At 42.8% G+C, this 17,741-nt stretch overlaps 1 protein-coding gene across 3 annotated transcripts in view; it reads right to left on the bottom strand.

The window, feature by feature from the left end:
• Nucleotides 1-17,741, bottom strand: part of pex14 (peroxisomal biogenesis factor 14) — a 146,370-nt gene that overhangs the window by 4,010 nt on the left and 124,619 nt on the right. For all 3 annotated transcript variants that reach the window (XM_061903877.1, XM_061903875.1, XM_061903876.1), the window contains one exon: nt 9,509-9,600. In XM_061903877.1, coding sequence (XP_061759861.1) covers nt 9,509-9,600 — 92 coding nt within the window. The remainder of the gene's footprint in view (nt 1-9,508; nt 9,601-17,741) is intronic.

The following is a 17,741-nucleotide window of genomic DNA, read 5'->3' as shown; positions in this document are numbered from 1 at the left end:
GCGACAAAAACATGCTATTAAAGATCAAAACAATAGTTTTACATGTCTTTATCCACACTGTCTATGCAGGGAAATAGTCTCCAGTTCTGTAGATGACGACACATCAATAGGGGGCGGAATATAAAGTCTGGTGATGGAAAGGGGGCATTCCAAATACAGTTAGTTATCTACCCATTACTCAACACCTACTACATTTTATAGGAAATGACTGGCGGATTCATTTTCAGGGGCAAAAATACATAAAAGGGGACGTTGTGGCGCAGTTGGGAGAGTGGCTTTGCCAGCAACTTGAGAGTTCCTGGTTCAATCCACACTTTCTACCAACCTCGTCACGTCTGTTGTGTCCTTGAGAAAGACACTTCACCCTTGCTCCTGATGGGTCGTGGTAAGGGCCTTACATGGCAGCTCCCTCCACCAGTGTGTGAATGTGTGTGAATGAGTGAATGTGGAAATAGTGTCAAAGCGCTTAGAGTAAATTGAAGGTAGAAAAGTGCTATACAAGTATAACCTATTTAACATTTAAAGAAAAAGTGTTAATAAAATTAAGAACAGATCCCAAACATTACTGCCTAATTCAGCATGCAGGATTAGGCACCTGGTCTTAAAAACTCCAGGCCTAATCCCCCAAAACGATATTTGGCAGCCCCCACCTTCACATGAAATTGTAATGTTAGTTCGGCTCGCAAGTTCTACACTAACAACACTGTGTTGTACGCGGAGCTGAACAAACCTACCAATCATGGTGGGAGATATGGCTCTCGGAGGCGGGATATTGACCGAGCTTGATGCAAGCAGAGAAACATTTCTCAATGAGTGAAAGTTAAAGCAGCGTTGTCATGTAGTTTTCTTCCGTGTATGGTTGGCTGCCTCGTTGAAACTGGGAACAAGCAGACATTCGTCTGGGTGCCCTGCGTTTACAACACTTTCAAAAAATGTTGCTACCCTGCGGGACATTACATGTATATGTCATGGCTTACTGTGGTGGATGCACAAAAATAAGCGCAGAGAACAAAAGCGGTGAGTGGGACAAGTCAAGGCACTTCAACGAAAGGGTCGCACATAAAATTACAAAACATCATGAGCAACCAAACAGGTGGGCTGCTTGGACCTGCAGCAAGGCGCAGAATGGGATTGGTCTCTCCCGTGATGGATGTGAAGTGTAGTGTGTGGCATGCAGCATCACACATCCATCCATCCATCCATTTTCTACCGCTTATTCCCTTTTGGGGTCGCGGGGGGCGCTGGTGCCTATCTCAGCTACAATCGGGCGGAAGACGGGGTACACCCTGGACAAGTCGCCCCCTCATCGCAGGGCCAACACAGATAGACAGACAACATTCACACTCACATTCACACACTAGGGCCAATTTAGTGTTGCCAATCAACCTATCCCCAGGTGCATGTCTTTGGAAGTGGGAGGAAGCCGGAGTACACGGAGGGAACCCACGCATTCACGGGGAGGACATGCAAACTCCACACAGAAAGATCCCGAGCCTGGATTTGAACCCAGGACTGCAGGACCTTCGTATTGTGAGGCCGACACACTAACCCCTCTGCCACCGTGAAGCCCCGCAGTAATCAGCAAAACAACAAACAACTGAAGGGAATAAATAGGAAGGATTGATTAGAATTAGGTGTGTGTGTGCAGAAATACAAAAACATACAGTAAGTGGTCAATACTACTAAGCAATCGCTCATATCTGAGTGATTGGAATCATTTAACAGATGATTTGAGTCTCAATTATTGCTGTTTCTGGGGTGATAATGTCTGATGTGGCTGTTCAAGCCAAGACAGAGCAGAAGAGACGGGCACACTTATTACAGGGAAGTGTGGGTGGTAAGCGGGAAATGAGAAGCTGTTCATTGCGTTGTTCTCCTGCCCTCTGCCCCACAACGTTGTTCATTTTCTATGCGGTCTGTTCCTTAAATGATAATATGCCTCCACACAGGGCGCTCTTTGGCAAGGGTCTCCCAGGTGGCAGAGTCAAAGTTGCAGAGGAGGAGAGTGACCTTCAGTTGGTCACGGAATTGTCTTTTGGGGGCACCTTGGGGTCTTGTGCAGGATACAAGTTGCGAGAACAAGATATGACAACAGAGTGGGGTTGTGGGCATTCTTCTGACATGTCCGGTCCAGGGAAGGCGGTGTCGTGCCCTCTTTGCCTCGATGCAACGGAGATTGGCTTGGAGAAGGACATACTCATTGGTGTAAAAGTCTTACCATTTTATATATTCAGGATCGCACAAAGTTTCCGCTGTTGGAAACACTCCAGCTTTTTCACATTCTGTCTAGACAAAACCCACACCTTGGAGCCGTACAGAAAGGTAGAAAGAAGGACAGCTTGTGGAACACCGTGATTTTGGTATGGAAACTATGGTTACGGTTTAGGAAGACATGTTTGGAGAGCCTCTCTAATGCCGCATGTGCAGCACAAATCCTGTTGTCGATATCTTTCTGCACAGTGTAACCACTGGAGAGATAACTTCCTAGGTAGGGGAACGCTTTCACAGTCTCAAGGACATTTCTACAAACATTACACTGCAGATGTCTGGAGCAGAATAGCCCGCACAAAGATCTAAGTCTTTGTAATGTTGGCAGTGAACCCAAAGCAGGATTAGGCGTTATCAAAGAGTTCAATAGTAGTCTGGAGGTTGGAAATTGTGTCCACAGAGGATGCGTTGTCATTCCCATACTGCAGCTCCCGCACTTGGACCATGTTTGTAAGTCGGCGCGCGCAGACGCCCAGTGTTGAAATGTCCTTCATCCATTTGGTAGAAAAGTTGGATGCCACAAGCCATGTCAGGAAGTTCACGGGTCATAGCTCCAAGGTAGAGGGAAAAGAGAGTGGGGGTCAGAACACAGCCCTGCTTCAGTCCAGCGGTGATGGGAAAGAAGTGAGAGATGGCGTTCTTGACCACAATGCGGCCAGTCATCTCCTTCGTGGAGAGCCTGTCCTAGATCTGTGAAATTATCAGAGCAGTCGAAACGTCTCAAGATGGCCCACTTGGCTGGTCTTGGTACGCTATCAAAAGCCATTTCTAGGTTCAAAAGATGAAACAGAGCGGTCGCTGTTGCTAACAAGACTTTTCCGAAAGTAGGCAAACGCAGAGGATAAATGGTAAATGGGTTGTACTTGTATAGCGCTTTTCTACCTTCAAGGAAAGCAAAGCGCTTTGACACTACTTCCACATTCACCAACACACTGATGGAGGGAGCTGCCACGCAAGGCGCTAACCAGCACCCATCAGGAGCAAGGGTGAAGTGTCTTGCTCAGGACACAATGGACGTGACGAGGTTGGTACTAGGTAGGGATTGAATCAGGAACCCTCGGGTTGCGCACGGCCACTCTCCCACTGCGCCACACCGTCCCTCATGTCAGTAGTGCCACGAGATGGCCAGAAGCCGCACTGTGAATCCAGAAGGACTTTTTTGGAAATAATGGGGAGCCTCTCGAGCAGTACTCGTGCAAAAATCTTTACGGTGATGCAGAGGAGGGAAATGCTGTGGTAGTTTCCGCGAATGAAGCGGTAATGATTGCGGCAACTTTCAAGTCCGCAGGTATAGCCTTTTTGTCTCATACGCGCACTATTGTCATGAATAGCCTGATCTTCAAGGCCATGCCCCCATGAGAGATGAGTTCTAAGGGAATGTTGTCTGGACCGGGGATCTTTCTTGCTTGCATGCGGCGTAACACCTTCTGAAACTCGATGTAGGAGTGAGGGAGTGACATCCAATGCCTCACAGAGTGTTGGGGAACCTTACAAAGCAAGTCATCAGCCACTGTAGTTGGGCGATTTAGGAGCGTATGAAAGTGTTCTTTCCACCAGTCGAGGATGGCTTGATATTCTGTAAGGGTGGTTTCCCCATTGGCAGACTGGAGGGTATTGATACCTCCACGACAAGAGCCAGAGATACCATTGTTGCAGCATAGAAGTGCTAAAGGGCTCTGCTGTTGACAGCCAAGGCTGTCCTTTGTCACCGATTCTGTTCATAACTTTTATGGACAGAATTTCTAGGCGCAGCCAAGGCGTTGAGGGGTTCCGGTTTGGTGGCCACGGGATTAGGTCTCTGCTTTTTGCAGATGATGTAGTCCTGATGGCTTCATCTGGCCGGGATCTTCAGCTCTCACTGGATCGGTTCGTAGCCGAGTGTGAAGCGACCGGAATGAGAATCCGCACCTCCAAGTCCGAGTCCATGGTTCTCGCCCGGAAAAGGGTGGAGTGCCATCTCCGGGTTGGGGAGGAGACCCTGCCCCAAGTGGAGGAGTTCAAGTACCTAGGAGTCTTGTTCACGAGTGGGGGTAGAGTGGATCGTGAGATCGACAGGCGGATCGGTGCGGCGTCTTCAGTAATGCGGACGTTGTATCGATCCGTTGTGGTGAAGAAGGAGCTGAGCCGGAAGGCAAAGCTCTCAATTTACCGGTCGATCTACGTTCCCATCCTCACCTATGGTCATGAGCTTTGGGTCATGACCGAAAGGATAAGATCACGGGTACAAGCGGCCGAAATGAGTTTCCTCCGCCGGGTGGCGGGGCTCTCCCTTAGAGATAGGGTGAGAAGCTCTGCCATCCGGGAGGAGCTCAACGTAAAGCCGCTGCTCCTCCACATTGAGAGGAGCCAGATGAGGTGGTTCGGGCATCTGGTCAGGATGCCACCCGAACGCCTCCCTAGGGATGTGTTTAGGGCACGTCCAGCTGGTAGGAGGCCACGGGGAAGACCCAGGACACGTTGGGAAGACTATGTCTCCCGGCTGGCCTGGGAACGCCTCGGGATCCCCCGGGAAGAGCTAGACGAAGTGGCTGGAGATAGGGAAGTCTGGGCTTCCCTGCTTAGGCTGCTGCCCCCGCGACCCGACCTCGGATAAGCGGAAGATGATGGATGGATGGATGGGGCTCTGCTGTTTTCATAGGACTGGATCTTATTTGCTTTGCCTTGCTACCAGAGGTTCTGCATTTTTTGGAGCCTTCGCTGGCACTTCTGCTTTGCTACCTGCGAGTGTCACAAGCAAGCGTGGGCAGTGGTTCTCCCTTGTAAGGCGGGCAGCTTTCTTCAGATTAAACAGTTGCTGGATGTCAGCGTCCTTTGATCAAACCAGTCTTGATGGGAGCTTCTGGAGTAGCCGATTATTTCCTTTGCAGTCCTGGTGATGGCGCAGCTCTGTGGAATCCGGTTGGGGTGCTGGTAATGAAACCTCAGTCAGAAGCTCCTAGAGACGGTTCAAGTAGCCTTCCTGGACAGTAGAGATTTTCAACTTTGCGACATTGAAGTGCTGTGCCTTCTTTGCCTTTCTGTTATGGTGGGGGAGGTTTCGCAGTTGGAATCTGAGGTAAGATACGAGGAGCCCATGGTCTGTCAAGCAGTTGTCAACACCGGGCATGCTGTGGGTCACAAGGACGTCACTTCGGTCACGTGATTGGGTAATGATGTAGTCAGAATAGCAGTCTGTCGTTGTGCTCTCTCTCTCTGTCTGTGTTGTCGTTTATGAGGGTCCTTACATTCCACACGTTCAGTTTTGGTTTTCTTGTGTTTTGACCGCATGATTAGGTGACAACTGGCTGCTGTATGTCAGTCAGGGGGGGTTTTGTGGTGACCAATGTTTGCCACACGTTTTCTACGGGGTCTCTCCATTCGGAGTGGGCTGCGGTACCTTTAAAAAGGTCTGCCTAGTTACGCCTGTCGCTCCCGAACTACCACGTCACCACAATTTTGTGGCTAGAACGACCTTTACGCATTACTAGGGACTTCCAGCTGACCATGCCTGTCTGCGTCATCCAAAATACTATCACCACAGGGCTTTTATGGGGGGCTAGGGAAAGGGTACGGAAGTTCAGACTCCTTTTTCTGCTACAGAAAGCCTTCACTTTAATTTGTTCAGGGTGGATCATAGGATGCTCACCTGAGACCCACGTTCTGTGGACACCTGCCCTCTTCAACGGCACCACTAGATGACTCAATTACAGTCGAAGTCCACTTTAAAACACGCCTGCTGAACTGGCGGTGCTGTCATCCGGCAGTTGTAAGACAACTGCCGTTAGAGACTTGAAGGTTCCAAAAACCCTAGTAACCCAAGGACCCGCTTGGTTTTGTGGCGCAAATCGCACTCGGCAGTCGTAGACGTAACGGACACCTGTGCGCTTTTTATAGGTATCAGATTGGAGTGCCCCTGGTCCCACGCACAACTTCCCCACTCCACCTGGATGCAGCATAGTGTCTTACCCAGGACACTAGGACACTATAAGCGGTCACTACATCAGGGACAACAGGAAAAAATTCAAAACAATGAAACTGACCCAACCTGTGTCACAACGGGTGTGACACTGGTATATGTCTTTGTTTGACAAAATAAATCAAAGTGATGCATATGCGGCGGGATAAAAGAAAAGTAAGCAACCTGATGTAACCTAATGTTGTCTGCAATCACGTAGCGACAACTGTCCATCTGTAATAACTGTCCTCAATAACCCAGTCCAATGATCGGGAGTAACACCGTTGTTTGAGGGTCATTATTTTATTTTTACATTGTGCTATTTGTTGTATACACTGCCTCACACATATTTAATTTCATTTGTTCGACACAGTTCTGCTGAACAAGAAAAAGAAGCGGAAATGACGTACTTTGTGCATCAAGACGTTCTCCCTGCGTTGGCTAAACACGACAGTGGCCCAAAGTGGAATTAAAATATATTCCGCATACCTAAAGATGTATTTACTTATATTCTTATTAACTCCTAATTTGTTTATTTATTTATTCAACTTTATTTGTGTTTTTTTTTTTTTAACAATGTTTTTCTTGGGGAAAACCTGATGCGACTCAGTCTCACTCGGACTCTATTCCCAGCAGCCCCCAAGGATATTGAGTGTGAGACCCCTTATGTAAACATTCCATGTACTTTGTGAATTTCTATGTCAATTTAAGGGGGAAACATTTTTTTACACCTGCAACGTTCAACCTTTTAAGCCCTAAAAGCAAGTACGGTACTTTGTAGTGGTATAGATAGTTACATTTTATTTTGTAATTGAAACTATGCCCCCAAACTCAAATCCCTATGACAGGATGACAAATGACAAAGAGCTTAGGACTGATTGAAATATAAAAAATGAAAAGTTTAGGGCAATTTTCATCCTCATCAGAATCCTTAGGCGTCTTCTGGCTTCATTTTAGAGACACGTATGTAATCCCGCTAAGTAATTGGACTAAATGAGCTTGGCTGGAATGTTATTATTATTATTTTAATGTGATTCTGTGTGGCAGCTACTCGACCATGGAGAAAACTCCTTATTTCCTCGCTAAATTGTGTTTATTGCTTCATTCTCACTCATTGAATATGATCACGGGAGCAAAAGGTATGTTGTTTACCCATTAAAGAATGAAAATACAAAATACTGTGCTGAAATGCTGATGTCTGCAGTATGCTAATAGGCTAAAGCAAGTTGTGAAATAAAAGAAATGGTGCAATTAGTAACCTCTAGTGCCTGTGAGATTATAACCAAAAAACATATTTGACATTTATGGTTGTCTAAGTGTGGAAGTAATTTGGAAGACCATATAGTGTTTTATTAATTCATATCCAAACTTTTGCAGTGCATGCAGACGCAGTGCTTCAACCTCAATCCGGACCAAGCTAAGAGAACAACATGACGTGTGTTTTCAAGATTAACTTGTCTAAAAGGTAAAATGTTAAACTTCTATTTGTCAATCAGTTCTTTTGAACTACTAATGGTAACATATTCATGCTGGTGGTGGCTACTTTATTAATCTATCTATTTTAAAATTTTGAGCAGCAACACAGATTAGCTTGAAAAAAAATTAACTTTTGATTGAGCATTTAGTCTCCAGTAATGTTTAAAAAAAACATTTGAACATGAGCTAAAACTATAACCAGCATATAAACGGTGATGAATCCAATTGAACTTATTTGTAATTAGGGCTGGGTGATACGGCCTTTTATTAATATCTCGATATTTTTAGGCCATATTACGATACGATACACAATATATATCTCGATATTTTGTCTTAGCCTTGAATGAACACTTGATGCATATAATCACAACAGTGTGATGATTGTATGTGTCTACATTAAAAAAATATTGTACATACTGCATTAATATATGCTAATTTTAAACTTTCATGCAGAGTTGGAAACCACAATTCAGTCAATTTACCAAAACTGTATTTATTAAACAGCTATTAAGCAGTGGCAAAAACATTTATGTCATTTCAAAACAGAAAGTGCAAGATTGTCAGAGACATTTTAAAACAAGCTATGAGTGCACTTTTGTGAATGATGTCACTAAGATGACATAAAAAAAACCCTAAATTAAAGTGCACTTTTTGACGGAACGCCAATACAATAGTTTAAAACAAATAAAATGCACTTTTGTGCATGATGTCACACAAGATATTTCAATAACTGTCATATAAAAATGAGCTGTGTAACAGGAAATCAAATAGTGTAGGTCCTATGCTATGTGGTAGGTTATTACGGACGTTATTCAATTCTGTTGTTGACTATTTTTTTCATACGATCTGGAAATGGTTGCTTTGGCATTTTGTGCGTAAGGCCTTGAATGGAGATGTTGAAATGCAGTATCAAGCACTCTTCATTCTCTTGCGAGGGACTTTTCAAATTATGCTACAAATTAGCAGAAGGTGCTACTCTTTGAAACAACGCTTCTGCCGCGTACTTGTTCGACATATTCCCGTTTGAAGCCAAGCCACACCAGAACTTCTGGTATGTCTTGGCACAAGGGTGTGAGTTTTCCTTGCCATTATGTAGGTTCTTCCGAGGATGTCGTAGTCCTAGTGGTTTGTACAGTCCTTTGAGACATTTGTCATTTAGGGCAATATAAATAAACATTGATTGATTGATTGATTGATTGAAAATGGACACCGTGCTGTTATTCTTAAGAATTAATTCTTCCTTCATTTGTTACCAGATTGGCGCCTTATTTCTCTCGTTTTATCACTCGTACCACTCCGCTAGCATCACAGCTAATGTTACCCATGCTGCTACCTCTTATGCGAGGGCGTATGACGCGACAGTATGTGACATATGTAAGAAGGTGCGCTTGTCTGTGAGAAGGAGAGACAAGAAAGATTGAGAAGAGCCTGCAGTGTAATGCCTGCAGCTAAAAGTAACTGCGTGAGAACGTATACTCAAATATCACGATATAGTCATTTTCTATATCGCACAGAGACAAACCCACGATATATCGAGTATATCGATATATCGCCCAGCCCTATTTGTAATTAATTTGAAAGTAACATAACATGATGTAGCTAGCAGGGAATGTACAAATATCAAATGTGATTACTATGATGAAGTATTTAAGTGATAATAGCGAGACATTTTGTTCATGGGTCACATCCATAAAAATCAAACACAGTAGAAAAACAGCAGCATACTGTCTGCCCTTCAATAAATACACACACCAGAGACACGTACGTGTGTGTGTGTGTGTGTGTATGTGTGTGCGCGTTTGTGCAAGGGGGACGGGATAACTGTGTTACCTGCTGAGCAGTAAACCTTTCAAAGAGACTATCTCAGCTTTCAGCTCTCCAACTGTTTGGTTGTCCACGATGCGACTGGTTGCAGATGACACCTACACAACATATGACACACACACACACCCAAAGTCAACATACGTTTTTCAACAACTCTTCCATTGTTAGTAAGCATAATACACAATCATTGGTTAAAAGTATGTTTGTTAGGTAAAAAATACATCAATTTCTAAATTTTTGTGTGCAGTAGTCATGACAGTCACCTTAGCAACCGCTCCACTGCTTGTGACTGGGGAGGACAAACAATTCCATTATAGTCATATTTACGGCCTCCAAAGCATAAATCACAATGTTTTAACATAAATTTTCCTACTACCCAAAAAAAGCGAGGCCAGTGTTTTGGATAATTACTTTATCGTGAACAATAGGCTCATTCATCAGCGCAAACTGAAGCTTTGGACTTTGTTTTGTTCTTTTGGATTTTAACTAAAAGGTGTTATCTCTTTCTAGCGCACGCACGCACGCACGCACGTACACACACACACACACACACACACACACACACACACACACACACACACACACACACACACACACACACACACACACACACACACACACACACACAGAGGACAGATAATACCAAAAAATACTGTAGCAATATAAACTTTGACCTATAATAAGCTTCTTACAACACATACCATTCAAAATATCTTGCTTTGGAACAAAAACATAATCCCTGAAGGTCTGAAGAAAACCAGATGAAAATGGTGTCTGGTCGAGCATGAAAAAGGAACATGTACTGATCTGATCTTTGACCTCAGTTACCTCAGGGATCTTGTGTTACATAATCCAAATCAGTAAGGCTTCTGCTTTGAACGACATACATGATCCCCCAAAGTCTACGTGGAAGAAACCTCAACAGACAGGTTGAAGAGTCAATCAAGCATATACCATGTACTTCACAGGGAGGACTTTAAGGCTTCACATATGTAACACAGTTTTAACTTAAATACAAACAATACCGCTCTACGAACTGTACTTTTTCTTACATGTTCACATTATACAGCATATTCACAAGAAGATATTGGAGGACTTAGACCAAAATGTAGGCATTTTAGGTACAAAAGGGTATATTTTGCAGTTAGGTGACTGCCATTACCAATTTGCTTGTGCATACCTGTAGGTAATTCGAGCATTCACAAACATGGTATTGACATGTTCCAATTATATTAAAGTACTATATTTACTAAATTTGACAACATTAAAAACTTGGTCTGTTTAAAAAAAATATTCTAACAAAATCTACAACATTTTTGTAACGATTGATAGAAGTATTTCTACTTTATAGTTACAGATGTAACAATTCATCAATTAGAGAAAAGCTTCGATTGCTATTCTGTTGCTTCGATTAATCGTTTAATGAATCTTACTTATACAAATGTATCAAATCCAGACCGCATAGAATGCCCTGAAAGTTAAATAAAATTATAATACGCGGACATAGTTTCTGTAAGGTCGCTCATTTTCATTATTTTTTTGTCACGGTTTCTGCAACAGCATGGTGGTGTGTAGTTGCCTCGATCTGTATGGCTGCGGATAGCGGAGAGTTTTATTTTGTTATATTGAAGCACACACGTTAAAAGTAAAATTTCAGCATGAATTAAAAAAAAAAAAAATGGTAAGAAAGAAAAAGCTTGGTTTATTTAAAAACAATTCCCTAAACTGATGCATTCAGTCTATAACAGTGGTTCTCAACCTTGTTGGAGGTACCGAACCCCGCCAGTTTCATAAGCGCATTCACCGAACCCTTCTTTAGTGAAAAATAAAATGTTTTTTCTTAATTTAATGATGTTACTATATTAAATAAATACTAATAAACATATATTTTACAAACAGAAAGTTACAGGAATGTACACATGATCCCATGCTTACATCTCATTGTGCAACATGTGAATGTTTTAGTGGGACCTAAATGCGATATCTGAAAGGGGTACAAATTATTTCCAACCCCAAATTGTACAGAGCTCATGAAAAACTATGTTTTTTTTATGTCATTGTAAGTGGGCCAAAACACTTATATTACAAAATAATCTCATGGAAATGATTGCTCTCATTTGATTATAATAATTAAACATTGAACTTGTTATTTAGTCAGGTTTGGACGGAGGCTCTGTCGAACCCCTGAGGCCGACTGACCGAACCCCTAGGGTTCGATCGAACCCAGGTTAAGAACCACTGGTCTATAAAGTGTGTTTTACCAAATTACTCATTTAATCAAACAAACTTAATCGAAAAGATTCGGCGATTACTTAATTTATTAATAGTTGAAGCCCTAGTTATATGTGCAAGAAATGTCAACAAACATGAACCTTCATGTTATCAATAGTCTTAACTCACCAGAGAACGCTTGTTAGAAAGTGCGGACCCCCCTATTGAGGAAATTGGGATTCCATGGACTTTATCACTTGTAATTAAATCTAGTAGGAATTAATTCAATCACATCTGAAAGAAATCACACTCATTTAAAGAGGAGGGAAGCAGCCAAGGAGAAAAAGTGTAGGGAAAACGAAACTAAGGAAATGAAGAAAGGAAGCCTTTTTTCTGTTACGGCGGCTATCAGCTCCAGAACCTTGCTGATAATGAGCCATGTTCTAAAGGTGTGGAATTAGAGGCTTGCCGAAGACCCTCTTATTAGAGCTGTCACCTCATTAGAACCATCTTAATACCTTGCTTCCCTAAGGCACCGATATAATAAAACTTGATTTGGCTTTTAAAAAAAAGTTCAAGAGATCAGAGTTGACTGTAAGTGCAATGTTTGTATCAATTCCTAATAAAACACAAGTTTACAGTGAAACTGTTAGAACTCTCGCTTCACATACATAATAACAGTGTATATTATCTTACGTTTATACCTGCAAGCAACACTGACACACGTCTTATTCAATTCAAGGAAAGCTAATCAAATGTTGAACCGGCGCTGAATTTCAGCATAGAGATACATTACGTTAGCGTGTACACACACAAATTGTGTGGCATCACACTGTTAAGTGCTCGGCTGCACGCTGAGTGTTGGAGTATCAATGTCCGCAGAGACCTCAAGTGCGTTGAACCTCAAGTGCTGACATATCTCACACACCGAAGGAGGCTGTATGATTTGATGTTTTAACAAACTGCTGATCAAAATATTTAACCAAAACAGTGATTCAGCAACATTACATTCTTGGCACCTTTACTGTAATTTACCCAGATCTTAAGATAAACAGCAAGTTCAGTATCACTTTGAACAAAGTAAAGATTCAAACTTTAAAGGAGACATTTAAAACACTTTCCTGGGTTCTAGACACAAAACCCAAAACCAGTGAAGTTGGCACGTTTTGTAAATCGTAAATAAAAAAGAATACAATGATTTGCAAATTCATTTCAACCTATATTTAATTGAATACTCTCCAAAGACAAGATACTGGCTCATTTGAAATTTAGTGCCTGCAACATGTTTAAAAAAAGCTGGCACAAGTGGCAAAAAAGACTGAGAAAGTTGGGGAATGCTTATAAAACACTTATTTGGAACATCCCACAGGTCAACAAGCTAATTGGGAACAGGTTGGTCCCCGATTGGGTATAAAGCAGCTTCCACAAAATGCTAAGTCATTCACAAACAAGAATGGGGCGAGGGTCACCACTTTGTAAACAAATGCATGAGCAAATTGTCCAACAGTTTAGGAACAACATTTCTCAACAAACTATTAAAGGAATTGAGGGATTTCACTATCTACGATCTGTAATATCATCAAAACATTCAGAGAATCTGGAGAAATCACTGAGCAAGCAGCAAGGCTGAAAACCAACATTGAATGCCCCTGACCTTCAATCCCTCAGGCTGTACTGCATCAAAAACTGACATCCGTGTGTAAAGATATCACCAGATGGGTTCAGGAGAAATTCAGAAAACCACGAAAAACCAGAAAACCACAGTTTGTCACTACATCTTTAAGTGCAAGTTAAATCTCTACTATGGAAAGCAAAAGCCATTTATCAAAAACACCCAGAAACGCTGCCGGCTTTGCTGGGCCGGAGCCCATCTAAGATGGACTGATGTAAAGTGGAAAAGTGTTCTGTGGTCTGACAAGTCTAAATTTCAAACTGTTTTTGGAATGTGAACGTTGTGTCCTCCGGACCAAGGAGGAAAAGAACCAAAGTTCAAAAGCCAGCATCTGTGATGGTATGGGGGTGTATTAGTGCCCAAAGCATACTTACACAACTGTGAAGGCACCATTAATGCTGAAAGGTACATACGTGTTTTGAAGCAACATATGTTGCCATTCCAGCAACGTATTTTTCATGGACGCCCCAGCTTATTTCAGCGAGACAATGCCAAGCCACATTCTGCATGTGTTATAACAGCATGGCTTCGTAGAAAGAGAGTGCGGGTACTAGACTGGCTTGCCTGTAGTCCAGATCTGTCTCCCATTGAAAATGTGTGGCGCATTATAAAGCGTAAAATAGGACGACGGAAACCCCGCAATCGAACCATCCAAAGCTCACGCCAAAATGCATGAACCGTATGATTTAACGCTTTGGCAATGTTTAACACAAGTATTCAACATTTTAACAACTTTTATAATTCAGAAAAGACAATTCATCCATAGGTACCCTTAAAGTTCCTCAGAAAATATCCAAATTCAGTCTGTTAAAACTATTATTGTTGCACTTGTTGCTCCAAAATAGTAGGGCTGCGATGATTATTTGTCACAAATCAACAATGCTGACAATAAAAAAATTGTTGACAAATATGTGCTATTGACTTATTTTGTTGTTCCGCTAATCCACACGGGAACCTCCGGCGGAAGTATAACAAAGCCTCTGCGACATGAAATGATTAACGTGGACCCCAACTTAAACAAGTTGAAAAGCTTATTCGGGTGTTACCATTTAGTGATCAGTTGTACGGAATATGTACTGAACTGTGCAATCTACTATTAAAAGTATCAATGAATCAAAAAAAAAGACGACATGCAGGTCCACCCAAAATAGCAAATGCAGTACCCAGGGAACAAGCGACCACTGGCTCCACGCAGGCAGGCCGGCCAGCCACAGAACCCTCAGAAACGGGATCACCATGCCGCCGGCAAAGCCAGTTGCAGGCCGTAGACAGACGCGCCCGGCAGAGGACAAGGCACGGGAGAAGCAGTAGACAGCCAGTCCCCAAGCCAGCGAGAGAACATACCCCATGCAGGCAGAAAGACGGGACGCCCAGAGGGGACCGGAGACTACCCGCAGCTAGACGGTAGGACCGCCCCGCAAGCGACCGGGTCCCCACAAACCCAACCCCCCGCAGGGTATCAACAAGTATCACCAACCAGGGGCCCCAACCAGCAGGCCCGCTGGTTGGGGCCTGCTGGGTTTAGCCCCGGCGTCTACTGTGGCATATTCGGGAATCACATGGTGTTTTGCGGTGTTGCATGGCAGCCAACTGCTGGGGTAGTGGCCGTGTGTGTCGGCGGGTCTGAGATATCCTCCTTTCCTTTCCTCTTTTTTTATCAACCAATTAATCAATCAATGATTATTTATATAGCCGTAAATCACTAGTGTCTCAAAGGGCTGCACAAACCACAACACAAACCACATAAGGGCAAGGAAAACTCACACCCAGTGGGACGTCGGTGACAATGATGACTATGAGAAACCTTGGAGAGTACGTAAGTAGTAAAACCTTAGTCACATCTTAAGTGCACAGGAAGCCAGTGCAGGTGAGCCAGTATAGGCGTAATATGATCAAACTTTCTTGTTCTTGTCAAAAGTCTAGCAGCTGCATTTTGTACCAGCTCTTTTAATGCTAAACATGGGGAGACCCGAAAATAATACGTCACAGTAATCGAGGCGAGACGTAACAAACGCATGGATAATGATCTCAGCGTCTTTAGTGGACAAAATGGAGCGAATTTTAGCGATATTACGGAGATGAAAGAAGGCCGTTTTAGTAACGCTTTTAATGTGTGACTCAAAAGGGAGAATTGGGTCGAAGATAATACCCAGATTCTTTACAGAGTCACCTTGTTTAATTGTCAAATGTTAAAGTTATATTATTAAATAGAGGTCGGTGTCTAGCAGGACCGATGATCAGCATTTCCGTTTTTTTGGCGTTGAGTTGCAAAAGGTTAGCGGACATCCATTGTTTAAATTCATTAAGACACGCCTCCAGCTGACTACAATCCGGCGTGTTGGTCAGCTTTAGGGGCATGTAGAGTTGGGTGTCAGCATAACAGTGAAAGCTAATACCCCCTCTTTTTTTCCGGGAGAGGGTCTGCTGGCCAGTTGCTGCATGTTCCATCTCCATCGTTGGGGTCCCTGCAGGTGGTGGGTGGTCCTGCTGCGGCCAAAATTAGTATGGCAGTCTGCGGTGGCTAACTGCCATACTAAAGAAGTATGGCAGTCTTTGACTCAACACGGGGAACCTTACCTGACCCGGACACGGAAAGAATTGACGGATTGATGGCTGGTCCATCAAGTCTGTGTTACTCAGTGACAGCCCAGAAACCTGACTGATCTAGAGACAATCTGTGTGGAGGAGTGGGCGAAAATCCCTCCTGCAGTCTGTGCAAACCTGGTGAAGAACTACAGGAAACGTTTGACCTCTGTAATTGCAAACCAAGGCTACTCTACCAAATATAAATGTTGGTGTTCAAACACCTATTTTCAGCTATATCACACGAATACATTGTTAAAAAATTATTGATTGTGATTTCTGGATTTTTCTTTTTAGGTTATCTCTCATACAGTAGACATGCACCTACCGTGAAAATTTCAGACCCCTGCATGATTTCTAAGTGGGAGAACTTGCAAAATAGCAGGGTGTTCAAATACTTATTTCCTTGACTGTATATATAAATATATATACACACATATACAGTATAAATATATACTGTACATATACATACACATATAGCCCTGTCTTGGTTTAACTCTTATCTTACAGATAGGATGCAGTGCATCTCCCATAACAATGTGACCTCAGACAACGTTAAGGTAACGTGTGGATTTCCCAAGGGTTCAGTCCTTGGCCCTGCACTCTTCAGCATCTACATGCTGCCGCTAGGTGACAATGGATTAAACAATGGATGTCCGCTAACTTTTTGCAACTCAACGCCAAAAAAACGGAAATGCTGATTATCGTCCTGCTAGACACCGACCTCTATTTAATAATACAACTTTAACATTTGACAACCAAACAATTAAACAAGGCGACTCGGTAAAGAATCTGGGTATTATCTTCGACCCAACTTTTTCCTTTGAGCCACACATTAAAAGCGTTACTAAAACGGCCTTGTTTCATCTCCGTAATATCGCTAAAATTCGCTCCATTCTGTCCACTAAAGACGCTGAGATCATTATCCATGCGTTTGTTTTGTCTCGCCTCGATTACTGTAACGTATTATTTTCGGGTCTCCCCATGTCTAGCATTAAAAGATTACAGTTGGTACAAAATGTGGCTGCTAGACTTTTGACAAGAACAAGAAAGTTTGATCACATCACGCCTATACTGGCTCACCTGCACTGGCTTCCTGTGCATTTAAGATGTGACTTTAAGGTTTTACTACTTACGTATAAAATACTACACGGTCTAGCTCCACCCTATCTTGCCGATTGTATTGTACCATAGACCCGCTCGACATCCATTGCTTTCGTCCTCTCCAAGGTTCTCATAGTCATCATTGTCACCGACGTCCCACTGGGTGTGAGTTTTCCTTGCCCTTATGTGGGCCTACCGAGGATGTCGTAGTGGTTTGTGTTGTGGTTTGTGCAGCCCTTTGAGACACTAGTGATTTAGGGCTATATAAGTAAATATTGATTGATTGATTGATATATATATACACACATATACATAAGCGGTAGGAAATGGATGGATACACACACAGTGTCAATGTGTTTTCTTTATTTTCATGACTATTTACATTGTCGATTGTCACCGAAGGCATCAAAACTATGAATGAACACGTGGAGTCCGAACATGCCTATCCTTCCCCACCTAAATCTGCTAACGCTCACTAACAAATTCAAACAGGGCGAACAGCCGCTCTGTATTATTTTTTTTAGCTGACTGATGGTAGACAGGAAAATATAGTTATATTTTATCTTTGCACTTAAAGTTAAGTTCAATTGAGTCTATTTTTCACTAAAGTTATCTACTTTTTTCACTAAGGTTATCTACTTTATATATAGTACAACCCTTAATTTCTCA

The sequence above is a fragment of the Nerophis ophidion genome, linkage group LG06 (assembly GCF_033978795.1).
Source record: "Nerophis ophidion isolate RoL-2023_Sa linkage group LG06, RoL_Noph_v1.0, whole genome shotgun sequence".
Lineage (NCBI taxonomy): Eukaryota > Metazoa > Chordata > Actinopteri > Syngnathiformes > Syngnathidae > Nerophis > Nerophis ophidion.
The sequence above is the reverse complement of the archived record's forward strand: the minus strand, read 5'-3'. Positions and strand labels throughout refer to the sequence as shown.